At 45.4% G+C, this 27322-nt stretch overlaps 1 protein-coding gene across 1 annotated transcript in view; it reads right to left on the bottom strand.

The window, feature by feature from the left end:
• Positions 1-27322, bottom strand: part of LOC141099782 (dynein axonemal heavy chain 5-like) — a 587253-nt gene that overhangs the window by 33767 nt on the left and 526164 nt on the right. The window contains exon 74 of the mRNA XM_073587845.1: positions 24491-24623. Coding sequence (XP_073443946.1) covers positions 24491-24623 — 133 coding nt within the window. The remainder of the gene's footprint in view (positions 1-24490; positions 24624-27322) is intronic.

Here is a 27322-nt window from a genome sequence, read left to right as displayed (position 1 = left end):
GATTCTGATTAATAGCCCAGTTACTACATGTTTTTACATGTTCTCTATTATGGGATGTTATTGAATTGTCTGTATAGTTTTGCATTTTTAGAAATATTTTATCTAGATCTTCTTTGTCTAAGCCCAACTCTTTGTATAAGAATACTCTTTTCCTGCATTAATATGTGTTTAGCCAAATTATTTAATTTATAGAACTAGTCCGTGGGTACCTGTCAGTGAACAGGAAGCGGTTTGTATTCCAGGGTGGAACGCAGATGTTGGTTTAATAATCGACAGACATCAAGAAATGGCCGGAGCTGAGCCTTCCCACCCTCCCACACGAGGCGTAGGCGGAGGCCAGCATGACGGGGAGTGGTAAGGTTTAGTGGGGGGGAGTAGCCCATGACAAGGGGCGTTAGGGGGTATATAGGGGGAGGGTGGGGGTGTACCCCCTTTCAGTTCCCGCTTTTCAACGAGCAAGCAGTACCTACCTGTCAGCGATGGACCTGGTGCTGGAGCAGTTGTGGGGTGCGGCCCGGTCGCAGCCTCCAGGTTGGCTGGAGGTGCAGGTAGCAGGGATTATCCTGGGGACCTCCGGGCAGTCACCCCCTGCAGCGGTGAAGGAGCGGCGCTCTAGGCGGGTGAGGCCTCCAGAGTGACTTTCACCCGACTCAGCTCCCCGGGCCTCACGTCGCTGCAGGAGCCCCTCTCGGGACCCTCCAGGCCGGGTGCCACGCTCTCCACCCACCGCTGCGTCCCAGCCTGGGAGGAATCCGCAGGCTCGGCGAGGGCCCGCGGCGGTGACAAGGCCTACTCCTCGATCTTGGCAGGGGGCAGAGCCATCACGTGCCGGGCGGTGCCTTGTAGCAGGATCAGCGGGGGGCCGTGGCGGTAGATTACCCGCCGCGCGGCCTGCTTCCCCCTCCAGGCCGAGTGCGACCGACATTGGAGCAGCGGCCTGCCATCCAGCAGGGCAGCCGGCATCATCTCCTAATAGCGGGGGACATTGGGTTTGGCAGGGGGCCGCGGCGGGGGGTCCCTGCTGTGCGGCCTGCTTCTTCAGCTGGAACAGGGAGAGGCATACGTCATAGCAGCGGGACAGCGGCCTGCAGCACTGCAGGGCAGGCACCATTGACGCCCATGGAGGCAGTGAGTTCTTTCTGGGCAGCCAGGAGGCACATCGGGGGGCCATTGATGCCTTCACGCGGGATGCAGGCATTGCAGCAGGAGTTCGCAGCGCGGTGTCCTGGGCAGCATCCTTATCCGGGTTCCAGCAATCGGGGTCCCCCAGGGGGTGCAGGCCTCCCAACCCGGTTATTCCCATGGGGAGTCCCAGAGGTCAACATCAGGCCGGCGAGGATGCATCCGCGGATCCAGGTTTTCCGGCTGGAGGGGACACAGCCCCCTCGCAGCCTGGTGAGTATGCTTCTGTGTCCACTGTTTGTCATCCAATTTCTTTGTCATCGTGGTTAGGCGGGGGGCCATTGGCGGAATCCCTCGGTGTTGGAGGGGGGTCAGGGTGTGGTGGGGTAGCCGCAGTCAGGGGTGTTAGCGATGTGCTCGTGGACATGCGCAATTTGCTGTCCCGTCTGGGAAACCGAAAAGGAGAAGGAGTGTTGCATGCATTTGGATGACAGGGCACATGGGGAGGTGTACGTTTGTTTTGAAGGCCCGCTGGGGGCTCATTTATAGAAAGAAGTAAAGGAACGCATTTGGAAGGATAAGTACGTAGAAATATTTTCCTTGTTGCCACTCGAGAAATTTAATTTAGATAAGGGTAAGAAAGAGGATAGTAAGAAGGAGGACGAAGAAAAGCGCAGGTGGCGTCTGATCCCTCAAACATTTGTCAACTGGCAGCAGGCTTTTGCCATTTTGGCAAGCGTCATCGGGGAAAAGGCCCCTGACAATTGCTCGGCGTTATTTTGTTACTTCGATGCCATAGTGGAGGCTTACAGAGTGTATGGGGGGGCAGGCATGGTTGCGATACGACGAGCAATTCCGGAAGAGGAGGGATGTCCGTCCTGCTATCCGTTGGGACCAGAAGGACATTGGGCTGTGGTTGAGGGTAATAGCTCAAAACAAGTTTGGGAGCTCCTTTCATGGGGGGGGGCTGGGAGCACCAGCCAGGGTAGCAGCAATTCCAGCGTCTCAGGCGGAGGCGGGCAAGGGCAAACAGGGAGTCATAAGTTGGGTGTGTGCTGGCAGTTTAACGATGGCCAGTGTAAGTTTGGGGCTAATTGTAAATTCAAGCATCTCTGCTCCAACTGCAATGGTGCTTCGCACGGAGCGGCCAAGTGTTTCAAAAAAGGGAAGCCCGGAACCGGCGGTGGTAATTCGCAAGGGGGAGACTCCAGTGAAGCTGGAAAGGATGGTCCCTTATCTAAATAGATATACAGACAGGGAAAAAGCAGCTTTGCTGTACGCGGGTTTTAACGACGGATTTGTTATCCCTCATCCCCCGTTTGCAATTCCGCAGGTTTTGAGGAATTTGTGTTCAGCTATGTTGCATACCACGGTCGTTTCAGAAAAATTTGGAAAGGAAGTTTTGTTGAGCCACATGGCTGGCCCCTTTGTTTCTTCCCTGTTTCCGTATTTGGTAGTTTTCCCTTTGGGAGTGGTTCCGAAAAAGGAGCCGAATAAGTTTCGGCTTATTCAACATTTGTCTTACCCACGCGGGGGGTCGGTTAACGACGGTATTGATCCAGAGATCTGTTCGGTGGTTTACTCCTCCTTTGATGAGGTGGCGCGGTGGGTGCGGAAATGTGGTCGGGGGGCCCTCATGGCTAAGACGGATGTCGAATCCGCATTTCGTCTGTTACCGGTCCACCCGGATAGCATGAAGCTGCTGGGTTGCTATTGGGAAGGCATGTTTTTTGTGGACAGGTGTCTACCCATGGGATGTTCGCTGTCCTGTGCGTATTTTGAAGCCTTCAGTTCTTTTCTGGAGTGGGTTGTGCAAGATGTTTCTGGTTTCGATTCGGTCATTCATTACTTGGATGATTTTTTGTGCGTTGGCCCGGCGGATTCATTGCTTTGTCACAGGATATTGCAAGCCATTGAGTGGGTGGCGGAGCGTTTTGGAGTCCCTCTTGCGCCGGGGAAAACCGAGGGCCCCTGTACGTGCCTGCATTTTTTGGGAATTGTCATCGACATGGTGGGTTGGGAGTTTCGGCTGCCTGAGGATAAATTAGCGGATCTGCGGGCGGAGGTTGTCCGAGCGCGCCGTTTGAAAAAAATTGTCGCTGCGCGATCTCCAGTCTTTGTTGGGAAAGCTAAACTTTGCATGTCGGGTTATGCCGATGGGGCGAGTCTTTTCAGTAGGCTGGCAAGCGAGACTGCAGGGATTCAAGCCCCTCATCATTTCATCAGATTGTTGTCGGAACTCAAGGCAGATTTGGCAATTTGGGAGTCTTTTCTGGAGATTTAAAATGGCCGCTTGTTGGTAATGAAAGAGGTGGTTGGCAACGATGCGTTGGAGTTGTTCACGGACGCGGCTGGCGGTGTCGGATTTGGGGCTTACTTCAGGGGGCAGTGGTGCGCGTCCCAGTGGCCCAATGAGTGGATTACGGATGGCCTGGTATGCAACATCACATTGTTGGAGATCTTTCCGATCCTCGTGGCCATGCATTTGTGGGGACAGGAGTTTCGGGATCGGCGCAAGCGTTTCAATTACGACAACATGGGCATGGTGTGCGCAATTTATGGTGTTACTGCATCGTCTCCCCCAGTCATTCGAGTGTTGCAACAGTTGGTCTTACTATGTTTGGATTTGAATGCACATGTGACCGCGACACACGTTCCTGGTGTCAAGAATGATATAGCTGACTTTATTTCTCATTTGCAGTGGGATCGGTTCCGCTCTTGGGCGCCAGAGGCAGAGAGCATGGGTTTAGCTTGTCCAGAGGAGCTGTGGAAAGTGGCTTACGGGCCGCGGAGTCGCTGATTGAATCTTCTTTAGCCACAAAAACTTGGGAGGCATACCGGGCAGTTTGGCGCAAGTGGGAGGAGATTCTCGCAGCCGGCGTGGTTTTTGGGCTTGGGCTGGATCAGGAGGGAATTTTGTTGTCTTGGTTGTGGCGCGGAGCCTCTGAGGGTTAGTCTGGTGCGCAAGCCATGCGGGTTCTGGCGGGGTTGTCTTTTGGTTTTCGCTTGCGCGGCTGTCGTGATTTGACAAAGACGTTCTTGGTGAAACAGGCGGCAAAGGGTTTTCGCCATTTCAAAAGCGGGGGTGATCTGAGGCGTCCGATATCTTTTAATGTATTGGAGCAGTTGGGCCGCATTTTGGAGTCGGTGTGTTCTTCGCGCTACGATGTTTTGTTGTTTCGTATAGCTTTTTCGTTTGCATTCTTTGGCGCATTAAGGGTAGGGAAGCTCGTGCCGGGCAACAAAGAGTCGATTGGTGGCGTACTGGCCAGGGATGTTGTATTGACCGCGCGAGGCGTTGAGTTCAGGCTGCGGTGGTCCAATACGGATCAGTCAGGAAAAGGCCGACGAGTGGTGTTGGGCAGTGTGCCTGGTTCTCTGTGTCCCTTTCAGTGTTTACAGAGTTTTTGGGAACTTCGTCCCAGCTTGAACGGTTCCTTGTTGTGTCACGTTGATGGCGCCAGTTTGTCCAGATACCAATTTGGCGCTGTTCTTAAGAAGTCCATTCGGTTGTTGGGCCTGGACGAATCCCGTTTTGCTTATCATTCTTTCAGGATAGGGGCGACGACGGAAGCGGCAGTACGGGGTTTGGGTTCGGCTTCTATACAGCGCATTGGTGGATGGACGTCAAATCGTTACCGAAGTTATATTAGGCCTTTAATTTGGGGGGGGGATTGAGTTCCATAGGGCATTGGGGGGAGGTGACTGGTGACAGAGGGTTGCATTCACGTTTAATTCTGGTAGGATTTGATGTTTGCACTGCCTTTTTTGTTTCCGGTGTCGAGCCGTTGCTGGTTTGGATTTTTGGTAATTCCTTCGTTTATTGGGGAGCTTTGCGAGCCGATGTCAGGAACAAAGGCAGACAACTGGGCTTTCCCAGGACCACGGCCTTGTTGCGGTGGCGTGGTTTTAGGGGAATGGAGTGGAGAAAGGTTTTGCAGGAAATACATGTGTGCATTCGGTTGGACCGTGCACCGGACATTCTCGTTCTTCATGTCGGGGGTAACGATTTGGCGGTTCGACTGTTTCGGGAATTGATAAGGGACATTAAGCAGGATTGTTTGCGGCTGTGGTTGCTATATCAGGGGGTCACTATTGTTTGGTCCGACATCGTTCCTCGCAGGCGATGGCGTTCCATGAGGTCCTTAGCAAAGGTCAACAAGGCCAGGATAAAGGTCAACAGGGCGGTGTCTTCTTTCATCGTTAGGAATGGGGGAGTGGCCGGCTACATTTTGACTTGGAAAAGGGAGAGGGAGATTTTTGGCTGGCCAATGGGGTCCATCTGAATGCGGTCGGCTCCGATATTTGGGCTCTCAGTCTTCAGGAGGGCATAGAGAGGGCCATAGCATGGCGAGTTGGGGGGTCTCGGGCCGTTGAGGTGTTCAAGGGCCCTCATTGTAGCGGTTCGGAAAAGGGGGGAGTCCTTGAAATCGGTTGGAAATTGGTTTTGGAGACTCAGTGTATAGGGTCTCCTTCATTCAAAGGTATGTTGGTGGTGATCTGGTGAAAGGTGAACGGGGAGTTTCCAACAGAAGTGGGTGGATCCCCAAGTAGCTTAGTGGACAATATATATATCGGTGTTGGTGCTCCTGAGCCTGTGGGGTAACGGCTGGGAGCAATATGATGGGCTTTGTCCACAGCATTTCGGGCTTCTTCACCAAGATCTTGTGGCTTCAAGGACTCCTTCTCAGTGTTCAAGTTATTGTATTTATGTGATTTATAATTCATTGTTTATTGTTGTTTGGTGTTTAATAAAAGGCTGCTGTGGCCATACAAATTCCAAAGAAATTTCTAGTCTCCGTGTCTTGGTGAGTGGCGTAACCAATTTTATACTGGTGGGGGCTAGGGGATGCCAAGATGCTCTCGTTTCCTCTCAGGTAAACAACTTGACAATACCAAAGTCATGGGGATTGAGAATTATCGGTTTGCATTCCACAGGCTGGAACGCATGCCCGCTGCAACTACATCCAGCTGCCAGGGCAAGCAGGAAATTATGTAATCCATATCACCAGCCGGATGTGCATGCGCTTCAGCTTGGAGCTCACATTGTAGTAGCATCGACCAAAAGTAAATGACATATGACATTTTCTCTATCACCAGCCAAATGTACTTATGCTCCAACTTTGAGCACACACCAGAGCAGGTGAGAATCATGTTCATCTTTAATAGACAAACGGGAGCTATCAACCCAGCTGAACGAAACTCTGATTATTAAATTAGGAGGAGCCTATTATGACAATATCTTCTGGTGGTTATTTAAGTCCACCTCTTTTGACCCACGAGTATGCTTTTCATCATGGCATCCGGCATTTTTGACAACATCTAAAAGGCCTCCAGATGAGCCATGATCACGGGGAACGCGTTGGAACACATCCTCTCAGTGATAAGTGTTCACTTTATCGAATACCTCTTGGTAATGTATATGGTGGTTTTGATCACTGGGCCTATTATCAATTTTCAAGTCTGGGTGGGAGGGTCTATCTAATAGAGACTCTTTTGTATGTCATAGGGTTGGATTCATGTTATTAGGTTTATTTTTAAGTATCCTTGTAAGCCATAGAAAACTCAAATATGTATATATATATTCTGGTTTGCATTTGGGAGAGGTTATTTCATTTCTTCTCTCTCATCTATAGGTTTTCCCACCTGTTTTAACAGGGCTATATAGGGGAGTGAGGGAAAGTCCTCATTGTGTGAGGGCACCAAAAAATCGTACTTCTAGGGTGCCAACCTCCACTGCTAGGCTGGCCTAAGACTAGGTTTATTGTAGGATCTCTATAGGTTATTTTTTTCAATTTTTGTGGTCTATGTATTGTAAGATAGCACTCCCTGAGTGGTTGGGAGACACTCACATGGCAACGGGATTAAGGCACACAGGAACAGTTTCTCACAAAAACAGACTATTTGGTTTATTTACTCAGCATAAACTGCATAATGTAAAGTCCATTTCATTACATCCATGAATATATCATGACCATCAGTCTGTTCATGTAGCAGATAAACCTCTCTGCCGTTTCTTACAACCCCCCTTGTCTGAGGTTACCTTCCAGGAGCTCTGCTCCACACGCTGACTCCTTGTCAGTCTTGGCTTCCCCAACACAGTTAGCCGTCAAAGGCTCTGCAGGTACATGGTTTCACCCTATGCTCTTCAGTAAACCGGTCCACTCGCAGGACCTTCCAACACAGAGACCATCCAGTTACATGGCCTCACCATGTGCTTTTCAGGAATCCGGTTCACTCGCAGGACCTTCCAACACACTGACACCTGTCCTGTCTCAGGACCTTACAACACAGACCATGTGACCACACCAGTCTCATTATATCGCATGAGACACACCCCTTGATGGGAGGTAGGTGGTTCGCCAGTCCCGCCCAGCTCTCCGGCCAACCCTGTAAGCCCAGCCCCTTACAAGCTAAACAAAGATTGTGGAACTACAGGGCCCAGAGCAACATTTCAGGTTTACAATGCAGATGACCTCCTCCTCTGCGACACATACCGGCCATTCACAACAATGCCGGTCACTGTCTCACAGTATATTTTGGTACTTAACCAATTAGTTACAGTGGGTAGGTGTTTTTTAAGCATTATATCTAATAAAACTTTAACATTTTAAAGTAAATGCCTGGGAACTTGGCACGAACCATTATTAGGTATTTATGGGCATTTTTGTGTCTTTGATATTTGTATAGAGTATGGTACGGCCATTAAGTCTGCAGCACACTTGTGCACATAGAGGTGAAGTTCATTAACCCTGATATGAGATACTTAATTAACATCTCTGCTAACATGTGCTATTGTTAGTTATATACAATACAACACAGCATGGTTATTCAGTTTACGGCACACTTGTGCACATGGAGTTTAGTAACCCTTATTACATTGGTGTTATTTTACAATATATAAATGTGTATTGTGGAATCAATTATCTCTATTATATTGATATTGGGTTGCAGTAAAATATGAATGACCATATTATTTAGCTCTCATTGTTTGTTATTTGCTATTACATTTCTACTTTTTGATTTCCAGTATTTCGTTTTTTGGTATTGGGATCTCACCCCCCATTCATCATAATTAATAATTTTTTGTATTTCTGTACATGTTTTAATTACCACAATAATAATAAAAAAAAAATTTTATTAGATATTTGTTCGGTCTTTCGTAGTTTGATTTTATAACAGCATGAAGTATCATGAGGTGTACAGTTACCAAATTAGAATACTAAGACAGGTGTTCAAAAATAAAAATGTGTTTTTTTTAAATACTTAAAAAAAAACCTCACCCTCCTGGCAGTTACATAAAAAATGGCCAGGAAAAGCTGGCGAGGTTTCAGGTCTCAAAAACAAGCACCCGCAACAGGTGATGTGTATGGGTGTTATATTGGACTATTACAAAAAGCAGTGTGCAAAAACAATTATATTTTTTTCTCAACACTTACAATTTGTGAGGTAGATACAGTATTTACTTTTTCATTTTAGGAATGTTGTAATTTTTCTATTGTATTTTTGTAACACTGATTGCCGGCACCCCCGCGTTATTCCCCTCCTTCCTGCATGAGTGGACGCCAGCATACTAACTACTCCGGCTGCTTCAGCATCTTCACGCTCCTCTCCCTTCTTGCCCTGTGCACACCGTTCTGACTTCTGGTGGCGTGCCTAGTGAGTGAGCAAGCTCTCCTGCTCTTAAAGGGGCTACGTGGTCACCTGCCTAGATGCCCCCAGCCAATAGCGGAGATTAATCTTGTAGGAAAGGCACCCTTCCAAATAAGGAGGTGCCTGAGCAACTCCTATAGCCATTTAGTGGTAGTTGGTGTGTAGAGCTGTATCTTACCAGGTCCCCTGTCCTTAGTCTAATATAGTTATTTCCCAATTCTGTACTGTCCCTGTAGATCTGTGTAGTTTATACAGTACCCTGAAACTGCTCCTGTCGTACCTGAACCCTGTAGCCACGTCGGCAGTAGCTGAAACATTTCCCAAGACCTGTATGTCTGAATAAGTAGCTCCCAAGTCCACATTGTCCATACTGTCTGTCAGTGTCCAAATCCTTCCTGTCTGTAATTCCACTCCCGTGTTCCTATCCAGAAAACTTGACCCAAGGATCGGCAGCTGCAGTATTGGGGACTGCATAGAAGTGGGACCTGTTTACCTATACCCCCTCCAAGGCAAACCTGGCCCCCATGGCAGAGTGGATGCATGAACCTTGTGTGCCACCAGTGAGCATGACAGTTTGCTCAGGCCATGGATCCCACTGATCTCAAGATTCCTTAGGCCTCGGAGTTGTACAAAGATCTGACCTGTCAGCTTGATAAGAAAACAAGAATTTTGCCTGTGGACTGTGAATACCCAGTTGGATGCCCTGACCATGGCTGCTTCATCCGCTCCAGCCCAAGTTGCAGCACCTACAGCTGAGTCTACTCTGCCTGCAACCTACGCTTCCGGAGCTGATCTTCGTTTATCGGCTTCAACAGGATTCAGCTGAGACCTTAGGCGGTACCGTGGATTCTTGAACCAGTGCACCCTGCACTATGAACATTTGGCTCAACAGTTCCCGTCTGATCGGGCTAGAGTGAGATTCCTCATGTCCCACCTCGCAGGAGAGGCTGTAGCTAGTGATGAACAAATGTGCTTGGATAATGTGTTATCCGAGCATGCTTGGGTGTTATCGGAGTATCTTGGGCGTGCTCGGATAATATGTTTGAGTCCCTGTGGCTGCATGTTTTGCAGCAGTAGATAGATGTATCTTCTGGTTCCATGTGGTTGCAGGATGAGAACATCAAGGTGGAGGCATCTTCCGAGTCTCCACTTTCTACCTACCAGAAGGTAGAATCCCAATCGATCTTCGTCTTTCCAAGAGGGTAGCCAGCCTTGCTGAGCTAGGAGAGATTGAGCAATTCAAGGTTCTTGTTGCCAAACCGTTCTACTTCGAGGATGTTTCGTCGTTAAGAAGCATCCTGGCCAAAAAGAAAGTGGGAGATGTAACCTTTCATCCAGTGGCTTGGAGAGAACGAGGTCCCAATGAGAGGTTGTGGGAGTTTAAGAAGAATCTTGCTCCATCTTCTCTATAGGGAGTCCTCATGGCTTAAGGATGGTACTGTAACACCCATTGACTGCACCCCCATATGGTTTCCCTCCTCCCTGCCTGCAGGGACTCCAGCATACTCACCGCCTCGTGAGTACATAAAATGTGTTATTAAATTGCTGCAATGCAGAACATTACGAATCAACCAATTCACAGTTACACTGACTCTGCAGGTCCTGCACTTCCCAATCATTTGATTTTTTTGTATTATTATTATTATTTAAAGACTGACACTACAACTCTCATTTTTAATGTTCTTTAGCGCTGCTGTCAGATTTAGGACTTTTAGTCCCTATCAGTATTGATGAACTGTGGGCTCTGAACTCCTATCCCAAGATTGTAAAATCCTAAAATGGTAGCTGCGTCATCTTTATATAGTGATTGTCCACTTAATTGGTTGCACTAGATCATGTGATGTGATAGTTGCAGTGCATTAAGGGAAGCCTGCACATCTGCGCCTGATGTCATAAGCATGCTCACTGGATGATGTCACTTTTAGTACGTGTGAAATGGTGGTAGGCATTTCTTCATTGCTATTTTGCGATCCACACAGATCGAATATTGTTTGATTTCACCATCACCTGCAAATTTCAGGCAATTCAAGTCAAAGTCAATTTTCAACCGATTGTTTAGCTCATCTCTAGATATTGTCAATCAATGGCAGGAACTAGAGATATTTATATGTAAAGATAACATATATATAATAATACTTATTATCTGTAGCAATTACTTGACAGGATGACAATGAATCTAATATAATATTGGTCATAATGCTGATAGTGCTCTATTCACACCTGCTTTGGAGGCAGCATTTATGGCACCATAATGGAAACCCAATGAACCCCATAATAATCAATGTGATCTGTCTGGCAACACTGGCACATAATGTTAAAGGTCTGGCAGCTTTTTTTTATTTAGATTTTGTGCTCCTACCACCAAAATAGAATAAATCCCTGATGTGAATAGAACCTAACCCGTACACACAAAGTTCTACAATTCGTCTTGTCTGGCAATATACACTTTTCATTTATCTGATTATTAATAATGGCAACAAAATTAAATATCATCAACTAAAAAACGTATATATAATTCCATTATGAAAACCTCATTTTCTTCAGAACATAGGGCTTCTCCTATAGAAACCAGAATAAATAATATGTAAGTTAGCAAACAATCATATGCAACATAGCGACTTGTTTCCCTATCTGAGAACAAAGGAAATATTGATGGTACTGATCTTGACAGGATCATCCACAATACACCGATCACAGAAGCACACACATTTGTCAAACTGTTATTGCTATCATTTACTTCCATTATAATTGCCACAATTAGATTTCTTATAGCAAAGAACATCCATCACTGCATCATTTCTACATTTCATTACTAGACAGATATATGTCGGAATAATTTTTTTCTAAAATTCATTTAGGAAACATAACCACAATCCCTCTTTTTCAGTTTATACTGTAGTCTATGCAGCTGCTCTCGCTGTCTATAAGATAAAGTAGAAATGATTATAGTATTATTGTGTATTTGAAATAAAGTTAAAGCCAAGCTCTGACCAAAGGCTACTTTACATATTATATTAGGATGTGTCAAAATAACAACTCACAAATACAAAGATTCTGAATCGGTCTATTTCAAAGAGGTGCAGTCTAAAACTTAATCTGTAGGGTATGGAAATGCACATTTACTGAGTTTGTCGTGCACAGGTTTTCAGAAGATTGTAGTCTGTTTTTCATATACAGCAGACGTTGGCTATAGGTTTACATATGCAGTGAGACTGCAACAGAAAAAAAAATAAAGAAACAATGAGTGCTGGAAACATGAAGAGTGGGCGCAAAAAGCATTAAAAAAGTGGTCATATTGCCATTTGCTCTTCTTATATGGGTTGGTCCAGCATTAATAAACTTTTTCTACTAAAGAATGATAATAATGCCTGGCCTCATCACACAGACCAAGACGGTGACTGGGACTCAGTATCTGCAGTGGAAGATGAATCCACAAAAATTACAAAATTAGCAAATTCTGTATCTAAACTAGAGATCATCTACAGGAGGGATTGTGCAAAATATGACCATTTTAAAAAATTGCAAACCCTGGTGGACCTCTCCAACAACTAGGGGGCACCTCACCATCTCATAGTTGGAGAAACACTGGGTTAAACAACTGTGGAGCACATCCGCAGAGGAAAACAGGCTGGGTCACATTTTTCAAATGAAAAATGCTAGTAGATTGTGTACCATTACGTCAAAAACATGGTGACATGTGACAAATCATTGTCAATGTGCAGCCTTGTTTGACCATAACTAATATTAATTTTTAAATAAGATACATCAAAGGTAGTAACTAAGAACTAGAAATATTTTTTGTGTAATATATAGGCATATACCTAGTGTAAGAAAGGGAATCATGAATGGTGCTGTGTGAGTTACATCAGGTCCATTATCTAGTGTACACCATTTTAATACATTTTAATTGGCTAGAGCCAGATAAAGTACTTGCACCACATGTGTTAAGTATTATTCTTGTAAGGCGGCCAAGGTGGTAGTCGTGGCAACTGGCTGTTCTGTTCCCACACCCTGACGCCCCACAGATGAAATATAATGTCTTTCATATACAGCGTGCACAGCAGAACACTCACATTCACTACCAGAGTCCCATCGGCTGTGGTCACTCCGGTTCCGCATCCATCAACTTCACAAACTACTTCATAGTTAATGTCTTTTTCCAACAGTTTAACTTTACTGAGCAGTAGGGTATCCATCATACATGCAGCACAATCTACATGGAGTGGCATTTCCTCAGCTTTCCCTGTTTCTCCTGCAGTCTCTTTCTCGTTCAGGCAATCACTGCCTTGTTTTGGGACAATCCCTGTCCCATCCATGCCCCAGGCCCAAAGGCTTCCTAACATTCCCTGGTCCGGCTTCAAAATGAAAAAGTGCCAGGTTCGCCAACTCAGCTTCACCTGCCCCGGTCGTAGACACCGGATCCTCTTCAGGTTGGTCTCTGTTCTAACTGGTGACCACCCGCACGTTCCTCAGCCTGGGGACCCTTCCATAGCAGCTTAATCCCCATGGCAGGCAGACTGTTCTTTTTCACTGTTCACTGCTGCATCCTGACTGCACTGAGCCCTAACCAGGAAGTGCCCTCCTGTATCTCACTGCTCTTTGTTGCCCTGCTCTGTAGCCACTCACAACAGGAAACCCCTATGCTAACTAATCCTAAACTAGCAATCCTATTCACTATCTGTTTTGTGCCTCACTAATCTATCCCCACTAATTTCCTATACTAGCCTCTATACTATCCCTTTTTCTACACATATTAAATACATCACAATACAGCACATTATATTAACATTAGCAAATGACAGGGTGCCGCACGTAAGACAGGTGAACATTATCCACAGGGGTAAAGACACCTGATGGACCCTGTCACATCCTTACATTCTCAGCATACAATTAATATACAGTATTTACTCCAATATGTCTGATGATCAAAATATACAGAACACAGTCAATAATTGTATTATTCCATGTGGCTTTTCAGTTTAGGTTTATTTGCTGGCTCTTATTGTTGTAATCTTCACTTTGCTGTCGGAGTTCCTCAGTCGTTCTGCCCTAGGCACCCACTTCTTTCTATCCACAACCCCTATTGGACAAACCAACAGCAGATTTGGTTTCCAGTACCATCTCTATGCTGAAGACACCCAAATCTACAGATCTTCTCCTGACATCACCACCAACCTAATACAAAATACCAAGGATTGTTTGTCCACTGTCTCTAACATCATGTTCTCCCTCTATCTCAAACAAAATCTCTCCAAAACTGAACTTGTGTTTTCTTCTACTGCTAAACTACCTATACCAGATATTGCAATTTCCTTGGGTGTTCAATCCTTAATGCCAAAGCAGCATACGTGCTGCTTTGGGGTCATATTTGACACATAACTTTCCTTTGTTCTCTATATGCAGTTACTCACTCATGTCACCTGCATCTTAAAAACAGAGTCATTGAAATGACAGGATTCAGATACTGGAACAGGCTTTGACAGTACGGACTCATGGACGCTAACTAGGATAGACACTGGTGCTCGTCCAAATACTGCTGCAACGGTTACAGGTTCGGGTACTGCCGAAGCAGCTTCAGGATTAGGGTTCCACAGTGCTGCCTCAGGCTCCGGTAACGCTGGAGCGTTATCAGGGTTCAGGTAGCGTGGGTGCGGCTTAAGGCTCAGTTAATGCTGGAGCAGTGTCAGGCCCAGGTACCATGGGTGTGTTATGGAAATATATATGTATTTCATATAGATCTCACTTGCCTGCTATAGGCTATATACTCATGTACTCTTATATAGGCTATATACTGCTATATACTCATATATACTGCACACAGATACATATTCACAGTTTGAACCTTATAACTAGTTGGTGGAAATAACCTGCTACCCAGTCATCTCATTGTCTTGTGATTTGAGAAATATCTAGCAGACATAGGGAATGAGGAACTTAGGCCAGGTGGTCCGGCCGATATTGGAGACTTGCTGACAAGTGCAAGACTCCGGACAGTAAATCACGTGGTGTCTAAATAACCCCAGGTTGGACACCCATATATGTTCATGCATTTAAACTGACCAATTTGTCAAGAAGTTGACCAATTTGCTAAGAAGTAAAGCCTTTATGTTAATGAGTAACCACTCCTTTATACGAACTGATAAAAGACCATACATGAATAAAGTTTCCAGAGTTCTGTTGGAATGAGTTGTTGCTAACTACGTGTAGCTTCCCCCTCTTCCTTTTTCTCGCCCACCTCTCATCCCTCTCATCCACCGCACCCGTCTCCTTTTCCCTCCTCCTTGTCTTCACCATCTCCACCACCCTTTCTTCTTCTTCTTCTTTTTTCTCACCCGCCTCTCAGTTCATCGTCACCCGCTGGCCCAGTGCCAGATCCAGACAATGGAGTGTCCCTAGTTCCACAGGGGACTCTCTCTAAAGAGACAGTTATGTCACCGGGAGAAAAAAGTGAATCACTCCCCACACATGGCAACACAGGTGCCCTCCCGATACAACAGATAGCAGAAGGGAGGTGTGGGCCATCAGACACTGCACCTGCTAACTCTGAGACTGAAGATCCTATGTGCCAAACGGAGCTGCAGTCTCAGAAGGGGGGGGGAAGTACACACACACACACACAGAAAGACAATCACACAGTGGCACAGTTCCTCCTCTGATGAACATGAAGAGGAGATTATGCTGCATAGTAGGCAGGGGCAGATAGAGCCAGAACTCTTACACTATGTGCCCTTCACCCCTAGTCAGGTGTTCAGTATTCTAAAATCATGAAGGAACACTTCAAGCTTCCATCAGAATTAGATGTGCATTCCTGGGAATCAGGATCAAAGCTAATTGAACAGCTTAGAGAGTGGGCCAACGCCAGACAAACACTCAGCCTGCATAACATGAGCCAAGCCGAGAGAGTATGTAGACGAGTTTCATGGCTTCACTATTCATGATCAGATACACGGACAGATGCTGGCACAGGCCTTTGTGCATGGACTAAGAGAACCAATCAATAAACTGCTGATAGTGGCCAGGCCTGAGTACAGGACAATAGCAGTAGATGTCCTGCTTACAGTAGCCAGAAGAATTGAGTCCCTCCGAGGAGTATGGGAGGACAGGCCCTCCCGTGATGGCCACTGACGTGGAGGAGCAACCACCCTGCAGATACAGAAGACCTGTCAGGCGTTTCAACTGTGGCAACTTTGGCCATTTCCGGAACCAGTGCACAGCACCCCGGCAACCCAGGTCATCCCGCAGAGGAGTAGACCAAGAAAGAAACACAGAAGACAATGAAGAACCCCGTCCATAGGACAGAGGCAAACCAGGTCCGCCAGACGTCACGCCCCTGACATGTGAAACGCCGTCAGCGGACCCAATACCTCAAATCACTGGGGGCTGTCATATCTTTCCTTGTGGACACTGGTGCAGTCAGAAGTGAAAATCCCCGACCCCACCAGTCTATCAGAACACTCTGTGTCTTGTATGGGGATTAAAGGTCAAGACAGATGTTCCCCAGCTTGCAAGCCCCTAAGCATGAGGACACTGCCAGGACACTCCATCCTGTTCCAGTTTACGGTGGAGACCTGCCCACCCCACCTGATGAGGGCAGACCTACTGCAGGAACTGAAGGTGACCAAAGTGTCCCATGAAGATGTGACCTTGACCTCTTCCCCACCTCAGACCCAAGAAGAATCAATCATGCTGGTGGCCCTACAAGAGCCTCGCTCGAACAAGCGGTGCAAGCCTACCCAAGGAGGTGCTGGACATAACACCTAGAAGCCTATGGCCCAAGGGAGACTTCAAGTTGCACCAGTGCGGGTGTCACTCAAGTCTACAACCCCGGACGCTCCGAAGGCCCAGCATCCGCAGCTCATCACCCAGAGCTAAACTGCCTCTGACTGCCCTGGAGGTCTAAGTGGAACTGCTGTTCAAGAAACGGCCTAAGAACTTTGGCATGGGCCAGGAAAACTCTCAACCCAGAGGGACCACACCCGCTTCGTGAAATGGCTGCACTGCTTCCGGCTCCAGCGCCAGAGGACCATCTTGGACAAGATTCTGAAGGTGCTCCCTGAAGTTAATCCAGGCCCTGGACCAGAAGACAGCCACTCAGCTCCTCAAATTGGTTAACAAGATGCTGACCAGAAATCAAGCTGGGTGAAAGGAACTGCTGCTGGCTGGTAAAGAAGATGCCCCAGCAAAAAGACCCCCTGTGAGAGCAAGGAAGCGCAGCTGAACGTCACCTCTGACGAAAAATAAGGACCCCAGCAAATGGTTTGGTTTCCTGCCAGCCCTGTGCCAGAAGATGGGAGTCACCCACGGCACTGTGAAGAGCAAGGCCAGATTGAGCCGCCTCACCCACGGGAATCATCATGCGGTCCCAGCTTCTCTTGATCAAGAGGAAGACTGTGAAACGAGAACCAGACCAGATTGAATGGTGCATAACCTGAGGACTGTGAGCGAAGCAACCGTGTTTGAAACCCCAGTTGTGCCAGATCTGCACACTCTGCTGACAAACGTGCCAGCCACAGCAACGGTGCTCACGGCAATGGATCTGCCCGAAGCTTCCCTCAATGTTCCCCCTCACCTGGACGACCAGTTCCTGAAAACGCACAAGGGGGGCGCGGAACAAATGGACAGTGAGGCCCATGAGGGCCCGGAACAGCCTTTCACAGCTCGCCAGAGCATTGCCCTCCGTCCCCACCAACTGGATTGCGGAGCATGTAGAAGTCATCGACACCGCTACCCGCACAGCGTTTTCCATGCCTCCTCTACACTGCCTGACGGAGCAGCAACGTAAGTTCTGCAAGAACTGAGTCCAGTGGTGTCAAAAGCAAGTTCCTGAAGACACCGTATCGCCCACTAGACGAAACACTTGACAGATGACCGGAGGGCCGCGGAGGAGAAGATGGCTCCCTCAACAACTCCGAAGATGCAGTCCTTCCTTAGTCTAGTCTCGTACTGCAGAACTTGGATCCCTGGTGCTCCAGGCTTAATGCAGCCTCTGTACAATTGCATCAACGCATTGCAACCTTCATCTCGTACAGGAAACTGAAAGACTTCATAGTCTCTGCGCCAACTCTAGGCCTCCCTGACTACGAGAAGCCATCCCGTCCTGACCAAAACGGAAAAAGAAGGACCAAGATGGAGAAGTTCATGCTACTGGCCAGGCTTAAAACAGACCCACGGAGGAAAACCAGAGGCCTCTAGACTACCTCTCAGCTGGCCTGGATCCAGTTGCAAGGGGGGGGCCCTCCTGCATGAAAGCAATACCCGCAGCACACGCCCTCCTGACAAGGCTGCTCTCCACCACTCTTCAGTGCTCTCAGCCGTTACCTGTCTCTACTCCCACTCCCAAGGGGGGATGCGGATACGGACCCTCAGATGAAAAGTCTGCAAGATACCGTACATGGCTCCAGTCTTGCAAATGATGAAGGAAAGTTCCACACGAGATGTGCAGCGACCAGCAATCAAGACATTCTATGGTTCAGAAGGTTGTCAGCCCAAGAGCCCAAGAAGCGGAGCTGATGAAGCTGACGAAAGACCTGCCAGATTGCGAAGAACAAAAACTTCCAGGTACTCGCATGACATGGCACCTGACTTCGGACCCATCTGGGCTGCAAGAAACTTCATCACAGCAAGCGGATCGACCGTGAAGCACCATGGAGCCATCAGAGACCTGCTGGACGCCCTTCAACTACTAAAAGTGGTGGCAGTGCTGAAGGCCAAGGCACACGGAAAACTGAACACAGTAGAGACACGGGGCATCAACAGCAGACGTGGCAGCCAAAGAAGCAGCCAGAGGAAGACAATATGGAGAATGGGAGAGGTCATAGAGCCGGACGGCTACTACATGACGACTGAAGACGAGAAAACCTTGCAAACAGAAGTCAATGGGAAAACCGTTGAAGATGCCATCTCTGAATTGGACAGAAGTGCTGCCTCCTCCTCCACCAGCCAACAAGCTGAATCACTTCCAGGACGAAGACTCTGACGTGGATATGAATTCTGAGGCAGAAGAATGGTGCCTACCTTTCCAGAAAGGACATATTTGATGGAGAACATTCCAGAAGATTGTCCTCCACCACCCTCTCGTGGGGAAGCTTCTTCTCCAGCACAGTCCTACGGTCAGCAGTCCACGGCAACACTTACCCCGTCCCCCCGAGACGAGCTGCATGAGTCCGAAGGCATCCCAAGGCTACAACAGTTTGACCTTCCCCCTCATCCCCGGAGAATACCGGCTGGACCTGTACCAATGCAAAGAGTCCCAAGTCCTCCTCTGACACAGTCTAACCCGAGTCTTCATACAGAGGGAGGCGCGGACATAGACGGAACCTCAGCTAAAATCCCACCATCAGCTCAGAGAATGTCAATTACCACAACCCAGTCACTAAACCTGACAAGATGACTTCCTGAAACCTGTACAAGAAGTAACAGGATCAGACTCGGAAGGAGGAGAAGGAGAGCTGGATGCTGAAGGCCAAAAGCACTGGGCTCCAAGAAACCGTCTACATAAAAACGTCTACCTCAGGACAGACCTAGTCTACCTCAAACCGTCTACCTCAAGACAGACCCAGTCTATCTCAAAATGTGTACCCTACGGTGGTTCAATGGGCACATGGCCCCCACACAGAATTGAAGACACAGATGAATGACCTGATTGGACTCAACTCACACCTAAACAGCGAAGATTCCCAGCAGCTGTTCGGCCACCGACAAATTTAACATCGGACAAGCGGGAAAAGTTCCCCCACATCATCTGGCCTGAAGACTTCCCAGTAAGGAACCAGTTGGTGAAGACTACTGCAAAGAAGCTACTCTCAAAAATAGTGTGCAGATATGGGGTTTCCAGAAAGCAATAGCAAGTGATCAGGGACCCGCATACACAGCAAACCTAACACAAAAGACCTGATCAGCAGTAGGGTCAGACTTAGGCCTACACACTACTCACCATCCCACACCATAGACTAGGTGGGACACTTAAGAGCAGCATGCTAAAAAATTTGCTCAAGAGACAGACAAACCCTGGCATTAGACACTCCGATAGGCTCAGAAAAAGCTGTCACCAATATGAAACTTTATTTGGGTAAAAAACCCAGTTTAGGGGTATTCTTTACTTAGCAGTTGACTATGCAATATGATACTTTGTCTGCATGTGTAATTGAATTTATCAAGAATTTTGGCTAATGTCCATTCTCGAGTTTTTCTCCCTCATTGCCAGGTCCAGATTCGGTGCCTGGTATGCATGTCCTGAAGTCAGGAGACTGCTGAGTGTTGGAGAAGGGCCATCGGATATGGGATCGAGTGCTTCTCTTTACAAACGTTTTTTTCACCAAGTGCTGACGCCACCGACCTGGAGGGAAAACCCCGCCTGGATCCACGCATCGCATTGCAGGAAAAGGCCTTCATACCAGAAGATACACCTGAGCTGGAATGATGTTGTGGATGACCTCCCTGACTGAATAAATTACCTACCTGACGGAGAATACACATGCACTGACTGCATAGACTGCTAACTAAGACTTTGATTACATTGCACCACACCCCCTTTAGGGACAGATCTCCTGGCCGCCCATTTGCGAAAGTCTGTACAGAGGAGGATGTATGCACTAGGCATATGTCAGTCCACTGGCAGCATAAAAGAGTTGCAGCGCTTTGGGCCAGGAGCAGGGTTTTAGGGCAAGTGATATCTAAGGGGGGATTGTTATGGAAAGATATATGTATTTCATATAGATCTCACTTGCCTGCTATAGGCTATATACTCATGTACTCGTATATAGGCTATATACTGCTATATACTCATATATACTGCACACAGGTACATATTCACAGTTTGAACCTTATAACTAGTTGGTGGAAATAACCTGCTACCCAGTCATCTCATTGTCTTGTGATTTGAGAAATATCTAGCAGACATAGGGAATGAGGAACTTAGGCCAGGTGCTCCGGCCGATATTGGAGACTTGCTGACAAGTGCAAGACTCCGGACAGTAAATCACGTGGTGTCTAAATAACCCCAGGTCGGACACCCATATATGTTCATGCATTTAAACTGACCAATTAGCTAAGAAGTAAAACCTTTATGTTAATGAGTAACCACTCCTTTATACGAACTGATAAAAGACCATACATGAATAAAGTTTCCAGAGTTCTGCTGGAATGAGTTGTTGCTAACTACGTGTAGCTTCCTCTTTTCCTTTGAGCGCTCAATAAGACTCTGTCTAATCAGGACAGGCCACAGTACGCACAGGGGTAAATCTACCCACATCAAAAATAAATCCACAACAAGTGTGGCTTCAGGTACAGTGATTTCAGGCTCAGGTACCGCTGGAGCAGTGTCAGGGTTCAGGTACCGCGGGTTGTTGTGAATTCTCTTGATCTGACTTCTGTGTCGGGGCTTCCTCTGGTGGTTACTGCAGGTAGTGGAGCTGGCTGGGTTGACAGAAGTCTGCCACCTGACGACGATGATTGGAAATCAGGGGTTACTGACTGGGAGGATATAAGTGAGCAGGTTTCTCTCAGTTGCTGCTGGTAATTGGTTTATTCCTGTGCATTTTGAGGTCTGCTGTCTCCTGCCTGATCCTGCATTTTTCAGTTAAGTTGTTCATTTGCTAATCCTTTGCATCTGATCTGGTTTTGCCTCTTTCTGCTTTGCTGTGAGGGTTCAGCGTGAGGGTTCAGCGTGCTCCCTGCTGGGGCAGTGCTTGGCCCCGCTCCATATGTTACAGCTTGTGTCAGTTTGTTCAGTCCCCTGTTATATTACTCTCTTTTGCTTTGCTGCCAGTTCACACCAGAATGCTGATATAGTGGGGGAGAGGTCGTGAGACCTCAGTGTTTTTTGTGCATCAGACATGTTGGATTTTTTAGGGTTTTTGCGTGATTGCAGACAGTGTCTTTACTTTCCTATCCTATGTAGACAGTTTGGGCCCCATTATTTGCTCAGTCTATTTTCTGCCTGTGTTTGTGCCTCATCTTGTCTCACCAACAATATATGTTTGGGGGCTATCTATTTCTTTGGGGTTCTACTCCGGGGCAGTTAAGATTTCACCTTTCTTGCTTTAAGCTTAGTTAGTTCTCCGGCTGTGCCGAGGCGTCTAGGGCATCGTAGGTACACCCCACGGCTACTGCTAGATGTGTTGTTAGGATTAAGGGTCTGCAATCCGCTAAGTTACCAACCTTTCTGGTTTCCCAGTGGTCTAGCCTATTCCTGCCATCCTCCTTGGTGACCTATTCATAGCAGCGGGTGCAGCTTCAGGATTCAGGTGCGGCTTCAAGATTGGGGTACTGCCAAGGTGGCTTAAGGGTTCTGGACTATACAACACTGGATATAGGAAAAGCTTCAGACACATGCAACACAGGATAAAGGGACTTGGCAACACAGTAGTTGCACAACAACACTTGATGCCTCCCAGCTATTGGCTGGGGCATTTCCAGAGTGCGCTTGCTGGCACTTTAAGAAATGGCGAGCGTGCACATTAGGTAGACTGTTGGGAGACCTGTGCCTGGTGTGCAGGCCCTGGGGAAAGGAGGAGGGAAAGAGAACACACAGGAAAACCAGGATTAGCATTACAACTATTTGTTGCTAAATATCATACTTAACTTGCCCTCTATAATGTTTAACACCTTTAGTTGCATTTCATATGCTAATTGGCCCTTTGACAAGTCAATGGGGTGTGGTTTTCCCCAGACTAGTTGGTCCTCACAGCATGTTATTACGCCCCTGTGTGTGTCTTCCTCACTTCTGGATGTGCATAGTGCGCCTCTGAAGCCAGGAAGTATGCACCAAGCTTCAGAGAAGTAATGATGTGGGTAAAAAGGCCGCTGCATGCGTGGGCATGCGTGCTGGCAATTATGCCAGCTCTTGCAAATCATGTTATCACACCAACAAGTGCAGGATAACATGCTGTAATGGCAGACTAGTCTGGGGAAAACAACACCCCATGGACTAGTCTAATGCATAATTAGAATATGAAAACAAAGGTCTAGGCATTAAAGATTATAAAGGGATGGATATGCAGAGTATTTAGCAACAAATAGTCTATTTCTGGTGATTTAGAGGGCATGGAGGACCTGGCAGGTTTCCTTTAGGTGAGCACAGAAAGTGCTCCTGCCTTCTTTGGCAATTAGCTAAGGAAAAGGCTGGAGGAATATGCGTATATCAAAGCTGAAAGAACATCTCAGCTGAAGCACATGCATCTAGTTCAGAAGTTGTGAATAGAAAGGAGGGAAGGGACGAAATGATGAAACGCAGGCTATGGGAGATTTCGTTTTCTAACAAAGTGTAAATTTTGCTGCTCTTTCTCTTAGTAAATGATGTCTTCCACAGCTTTCACATTGTCCCAATTGTCCTCCTCTCTCAACATAACATCCTGCCTGTGCTTCAGCTGAGATGTTATCTTTGCTTTGATATACACACATTCCTCCTGTCTTTCCTCATAGCTAATGGTCAGATAAGGCAGGAAAACTTTCTCTGCCCCCACATCCTATCCTCCTGTGTGACTATAACGGGTTTTGTGTTTGGTAATGTGAAGGCAGCCATTTAAAAAACACCTCATAATTGCATCCTAAACATGGTAAGAATAAATATATAAAAGTAGTTATCAATTTATTTCCAATAATTGATTTTTTATTTATATTTTTGTTCGTTTCCCATAGAATGCCTTTAAGTCTGTCTAAATCACATATAAAATATGGAAGGCTGTACACACAGTTACTAAAAATACATAAAAATTGGAAGAACAATCCATATACAACACAGACACTGAACATTTGGTGTGATTTTCCCGACATACAGTACAATTTATTTATGACCTAAATTGCCGAGAGAATCTACAAACCTTTTCTATCAAAATTACTAAAAGCTAAAGTTGAGGGTTTATTGCATAAAAAAATATTACTGAAAAGGTTTTCTGGTGGATGATATTTCACAGCCAGGTGACATTTGTAAAACCAGTAATTCAATAGATACAGAATTTTTAACATTTTTTATAAATATCATTTTAACAGTTTTTGACATCTAAAAAAAAGGTGTATTTTTTAATGATAGAAAAGATTTTAGTATAAAGAGGTTTACGTGAACAAGTTTGTTCCATCTATTGGCTTCAGATGGGTTAAAATAATAAAAAGCATTTGTGACATCTCCGCTGCAGCCTGTAAAAAAATGACTAGTGCGGTAGCAGATAGTAGGCGCTGCACATGGGGAGTGTCAGTAAGTAACAGTTCTTTTTATTAGTTTAAACCAGTACAAGCAGATAGGCTTAAGAAACTTATTCCTGGAAAAGCTCTATAAGAATTCCTTTATAGAAAATTCAAGGATCAAAGTATAATTTTCCCACTCATTCATATGAGAGGCTGAATTGGATAAGCTTTAGGCCAAGTGTCCAATATGGCAAGGTTCACAACTCCATTGGAGCCTCAATTGCAGACTCTATTTTACTAAATAGAAAATGACAAACTGGTAGATGTTGTGACTAAAAATTAAGGCAAAATATTACAACTCTACAGGCTTCCCCCCCCCCTCTTCATCAGACAGGTCATGTTTTGAAGAAAGCTTGGGATATCGTCAAGTCTATTTAGAATTTCCACATATATGGTACTCATTCCATACCCTATTATTTTCTGCTATGATTACTTTTTTCATATTAAATTAAATCTTCTAAAAAGATATTTAAGACAAAAAGTTAATCACACTTATTGTGTAGATGTAAGTATATCAGAAATGAAATATTCTTACCATCAATTGCCAGTTTAAGGTCAGTAAGTGTACTCCTAACTCTTGCGATCACACGCTGCATACGATCAATCTCTTGCCTCAAGAATATATTCATTGGTTGAATAGAGCCCATCTTCTGAAGGCGAGCTTTAACCTATCGGACAAAAACGTCGGAGAAGATATGTTAAAAATACAACAGTACAAAAATATCTGTATTCAATTGATTTTAATCCAATGACATACAAAACAGGGTATGAAACCATATATTTTGATAATATCTTTTTCTTAGGACTTCTGGAGCCAGAGCCACAAGTCACAAGTTAAAGAGATTATCTCATCAGAAGATATCTCTCTCAATATGCAGCCACTAGGTCCTACTCCTGGCACCCTTAGCTAACAGCTGATTTTTGCTAGTGTAACACACAGCCAGTCTTATCTATGAACTGTTCCGATATTTATGTCCACAACTGTTTATTTCTCTCCCATATTGATAGTTCTGCTTCACATTACTTGTTTAATCTGTTGCATTATTCCTGTGTCCTGTTGTGTAAAAATATGTGATTCTTCAGATTTTGTATTAGTCTAGCCTGATGAAGAGACCTGAGTAGTCTTGAAAGCTTGTAATTTGTTACCATCTTTTTAGTTAACCATTAAAAGGTATCAAACACTGAGGACTCTCAATTCTGAATATTCTTCACACAGCCAGTCAGGAATTTTTCCAACACAATTGCACATTGCACAGAAATAACCGTACTCAGATATTTCAGGATAGGAGGGATGTGGAAAGAGTACTCACAAACTCTAGGGAAGATGTGGCTGTAAAAATATCCAATAGAAGTTATAAAGTAAATTAAGTTTTATTAAAGATTTCTAACTTGATAAAGTGGCCTGTATTGTCTTGAAACGTGCTGTTTTTGGAGTTCCTTAATAAAACTTCATCTACTTAATCACTTCCATGGAATCTTTGTGTACCCACATAAGTCCTATTGTAGAGTTTGAAGCTATTCATTTCACATCCCTTCTAATCTAATATGGCAGCATCTCCATCCTATCATTTGTCATGCCTACACTGGTGTTGTGCCCATTTTGCATAACCCTGTGCCTCTTTCTTATAGTTTATTGAAGTCTATCACGTAAAATCTCACCCTATATTGCACCATTTATTGTATGCTGTTTGACTGATATATGGAATTGATTTCCAGTTGCCAAAATTTCTATAACAAGTATACCTTGTACGAATTTAGCATTATAACGTCTTGCTCCTACTGATAAGGATGTAAAGAATTAATGAAGATAAATGGTGCTGACATCCTGTACCACACCTATGTTATTGTCAGCGACCTCATAAGTCTTATGTGCTTTTGTAGACATTGATCTGTTTGCTCTGCTTTCGCTAATAAAGGTTATTGCGCAGCTACAATAACCAAGAAGGTAGTAATTACAGATTTTAGCAATGATCATGAAGATAAGCAATTGTCTATATAAACCCATGTAACTTCCTTAATAAAGAGAGCTACTGCTTTTGAATGCCATTGAAGGTCGAATGTGGTCATTCTCCGTGTTCACATACATCCATTTGAGATCAGATTTGGCAGCAGACAATTAAGAAGATTGCACACCCCTGGAGTGTGCACCTAACACTACCTGATGAGTTTCTCCCATGCTGTACCCGTCCTGTGTTGCTAACAGCATGTTCTCATTACCTGCATAGTTTTATGGAGGAGATTTATAGCAGATAGCTCCACTTTAGTCAGCTTTGTTTTAAATTTGCCACCCACTCTCTAATGTAGAGAAACAGTATCCATATGTTGTGCCTTAAAATCTAAATATCTGATAAAATATCAAGGTGCAAAGTAAATATAGATACTCATTGGAGACAGTGAATAAACATGTGAACAATTTATTGAAATATTGTTGGTTTTCTTTTTATGCCATTTTTCAGCAGCCCTGTATAAGCGTGACTAAGTTGAGATTCTCATAAGGTTAATTAAATATCACTTTTCCATTGTAACTCCATTTCCAGTCACATACTATACCATATCTTAAAGGGCCTTTCACCAGTTTTAGTATGTCAAACTGGCCACAACATGAAATAGTTGCTGAGATGTGTGTTATTATGAACATTTCTTCAGTTTCCCCCACAGCAGTCAGTATGGAGGGAGAGGTAGTACAGCAGAGCTGAACTTTGTCTCATTATAAACACCTCTAAAACTGCAGCTCTCTTTTCACAATGCTGCCAGCCCTACCCCTCCCTCACAATGCTGTGAAAGGAAAGCTGAAAGAGGTTAGTAATCTATGCTCTACACCCCACATATGTTATAACTCTGCAGTGAGACCAGTGAGGAGAGAAGACTTTCTGTAATTACATGTCTTACATTGAGAAACCTGTTGTAAGCTATTTTAGGGCAGTATTATTTTTACCATTCATGCTGCTGTTTGCTTATGAAGTACATGATTCCAGCAACAAATCTCTGATAACGCCCCTTAAATTAGGTTAAATTATAATATAAACTTTACAAGCAAAAATCTCTGCAACAGAGAGGAGAAGTTGAAAATAAAAACTACATTTTACCCAACTTTGCAGCTACTATTCCATGTTGTGGTGAGTTTAACATACTCAAACTGAAGAAATGTCCTCTTTAACAAAAAACTACCAGGATGTAATACAATTAAATGGTAATTTTCTAGAATTAAGTAGCAAATACATAATTTGGATGTATACAGCAATAAAAGGCAGTCACTTTAGCCCTTTTCATCACAGCGTTACTTAACCTGCCTTAAGGATGAAATAATATGACTGGGGAACAAATGTTTTTAGTACTTAGAAGTTATCTTTTGATAGAAAATGGTAAG

Source organism: Dendrobates tinctorius, unplaced genomic scaffold (genome assembly GCF_039654945.1).
Source record: "Dendrobates tinctorius isolate UK_male_01 unplaced genomic scaffold, ASM3965494v1 ptg000102l, whole genome shotgun sequence".
Lineage (NCBI taxonomy): Eukaryota > Metazoa > Chordata > Amphibia > Anura > Dendrobatidae > Dendrobates > Dendrobates tinctorius.
Note: the sequence above shows the minus strand (reverse complement) of the source record. Positions and strands in the feature narration are given on the sequence as shown.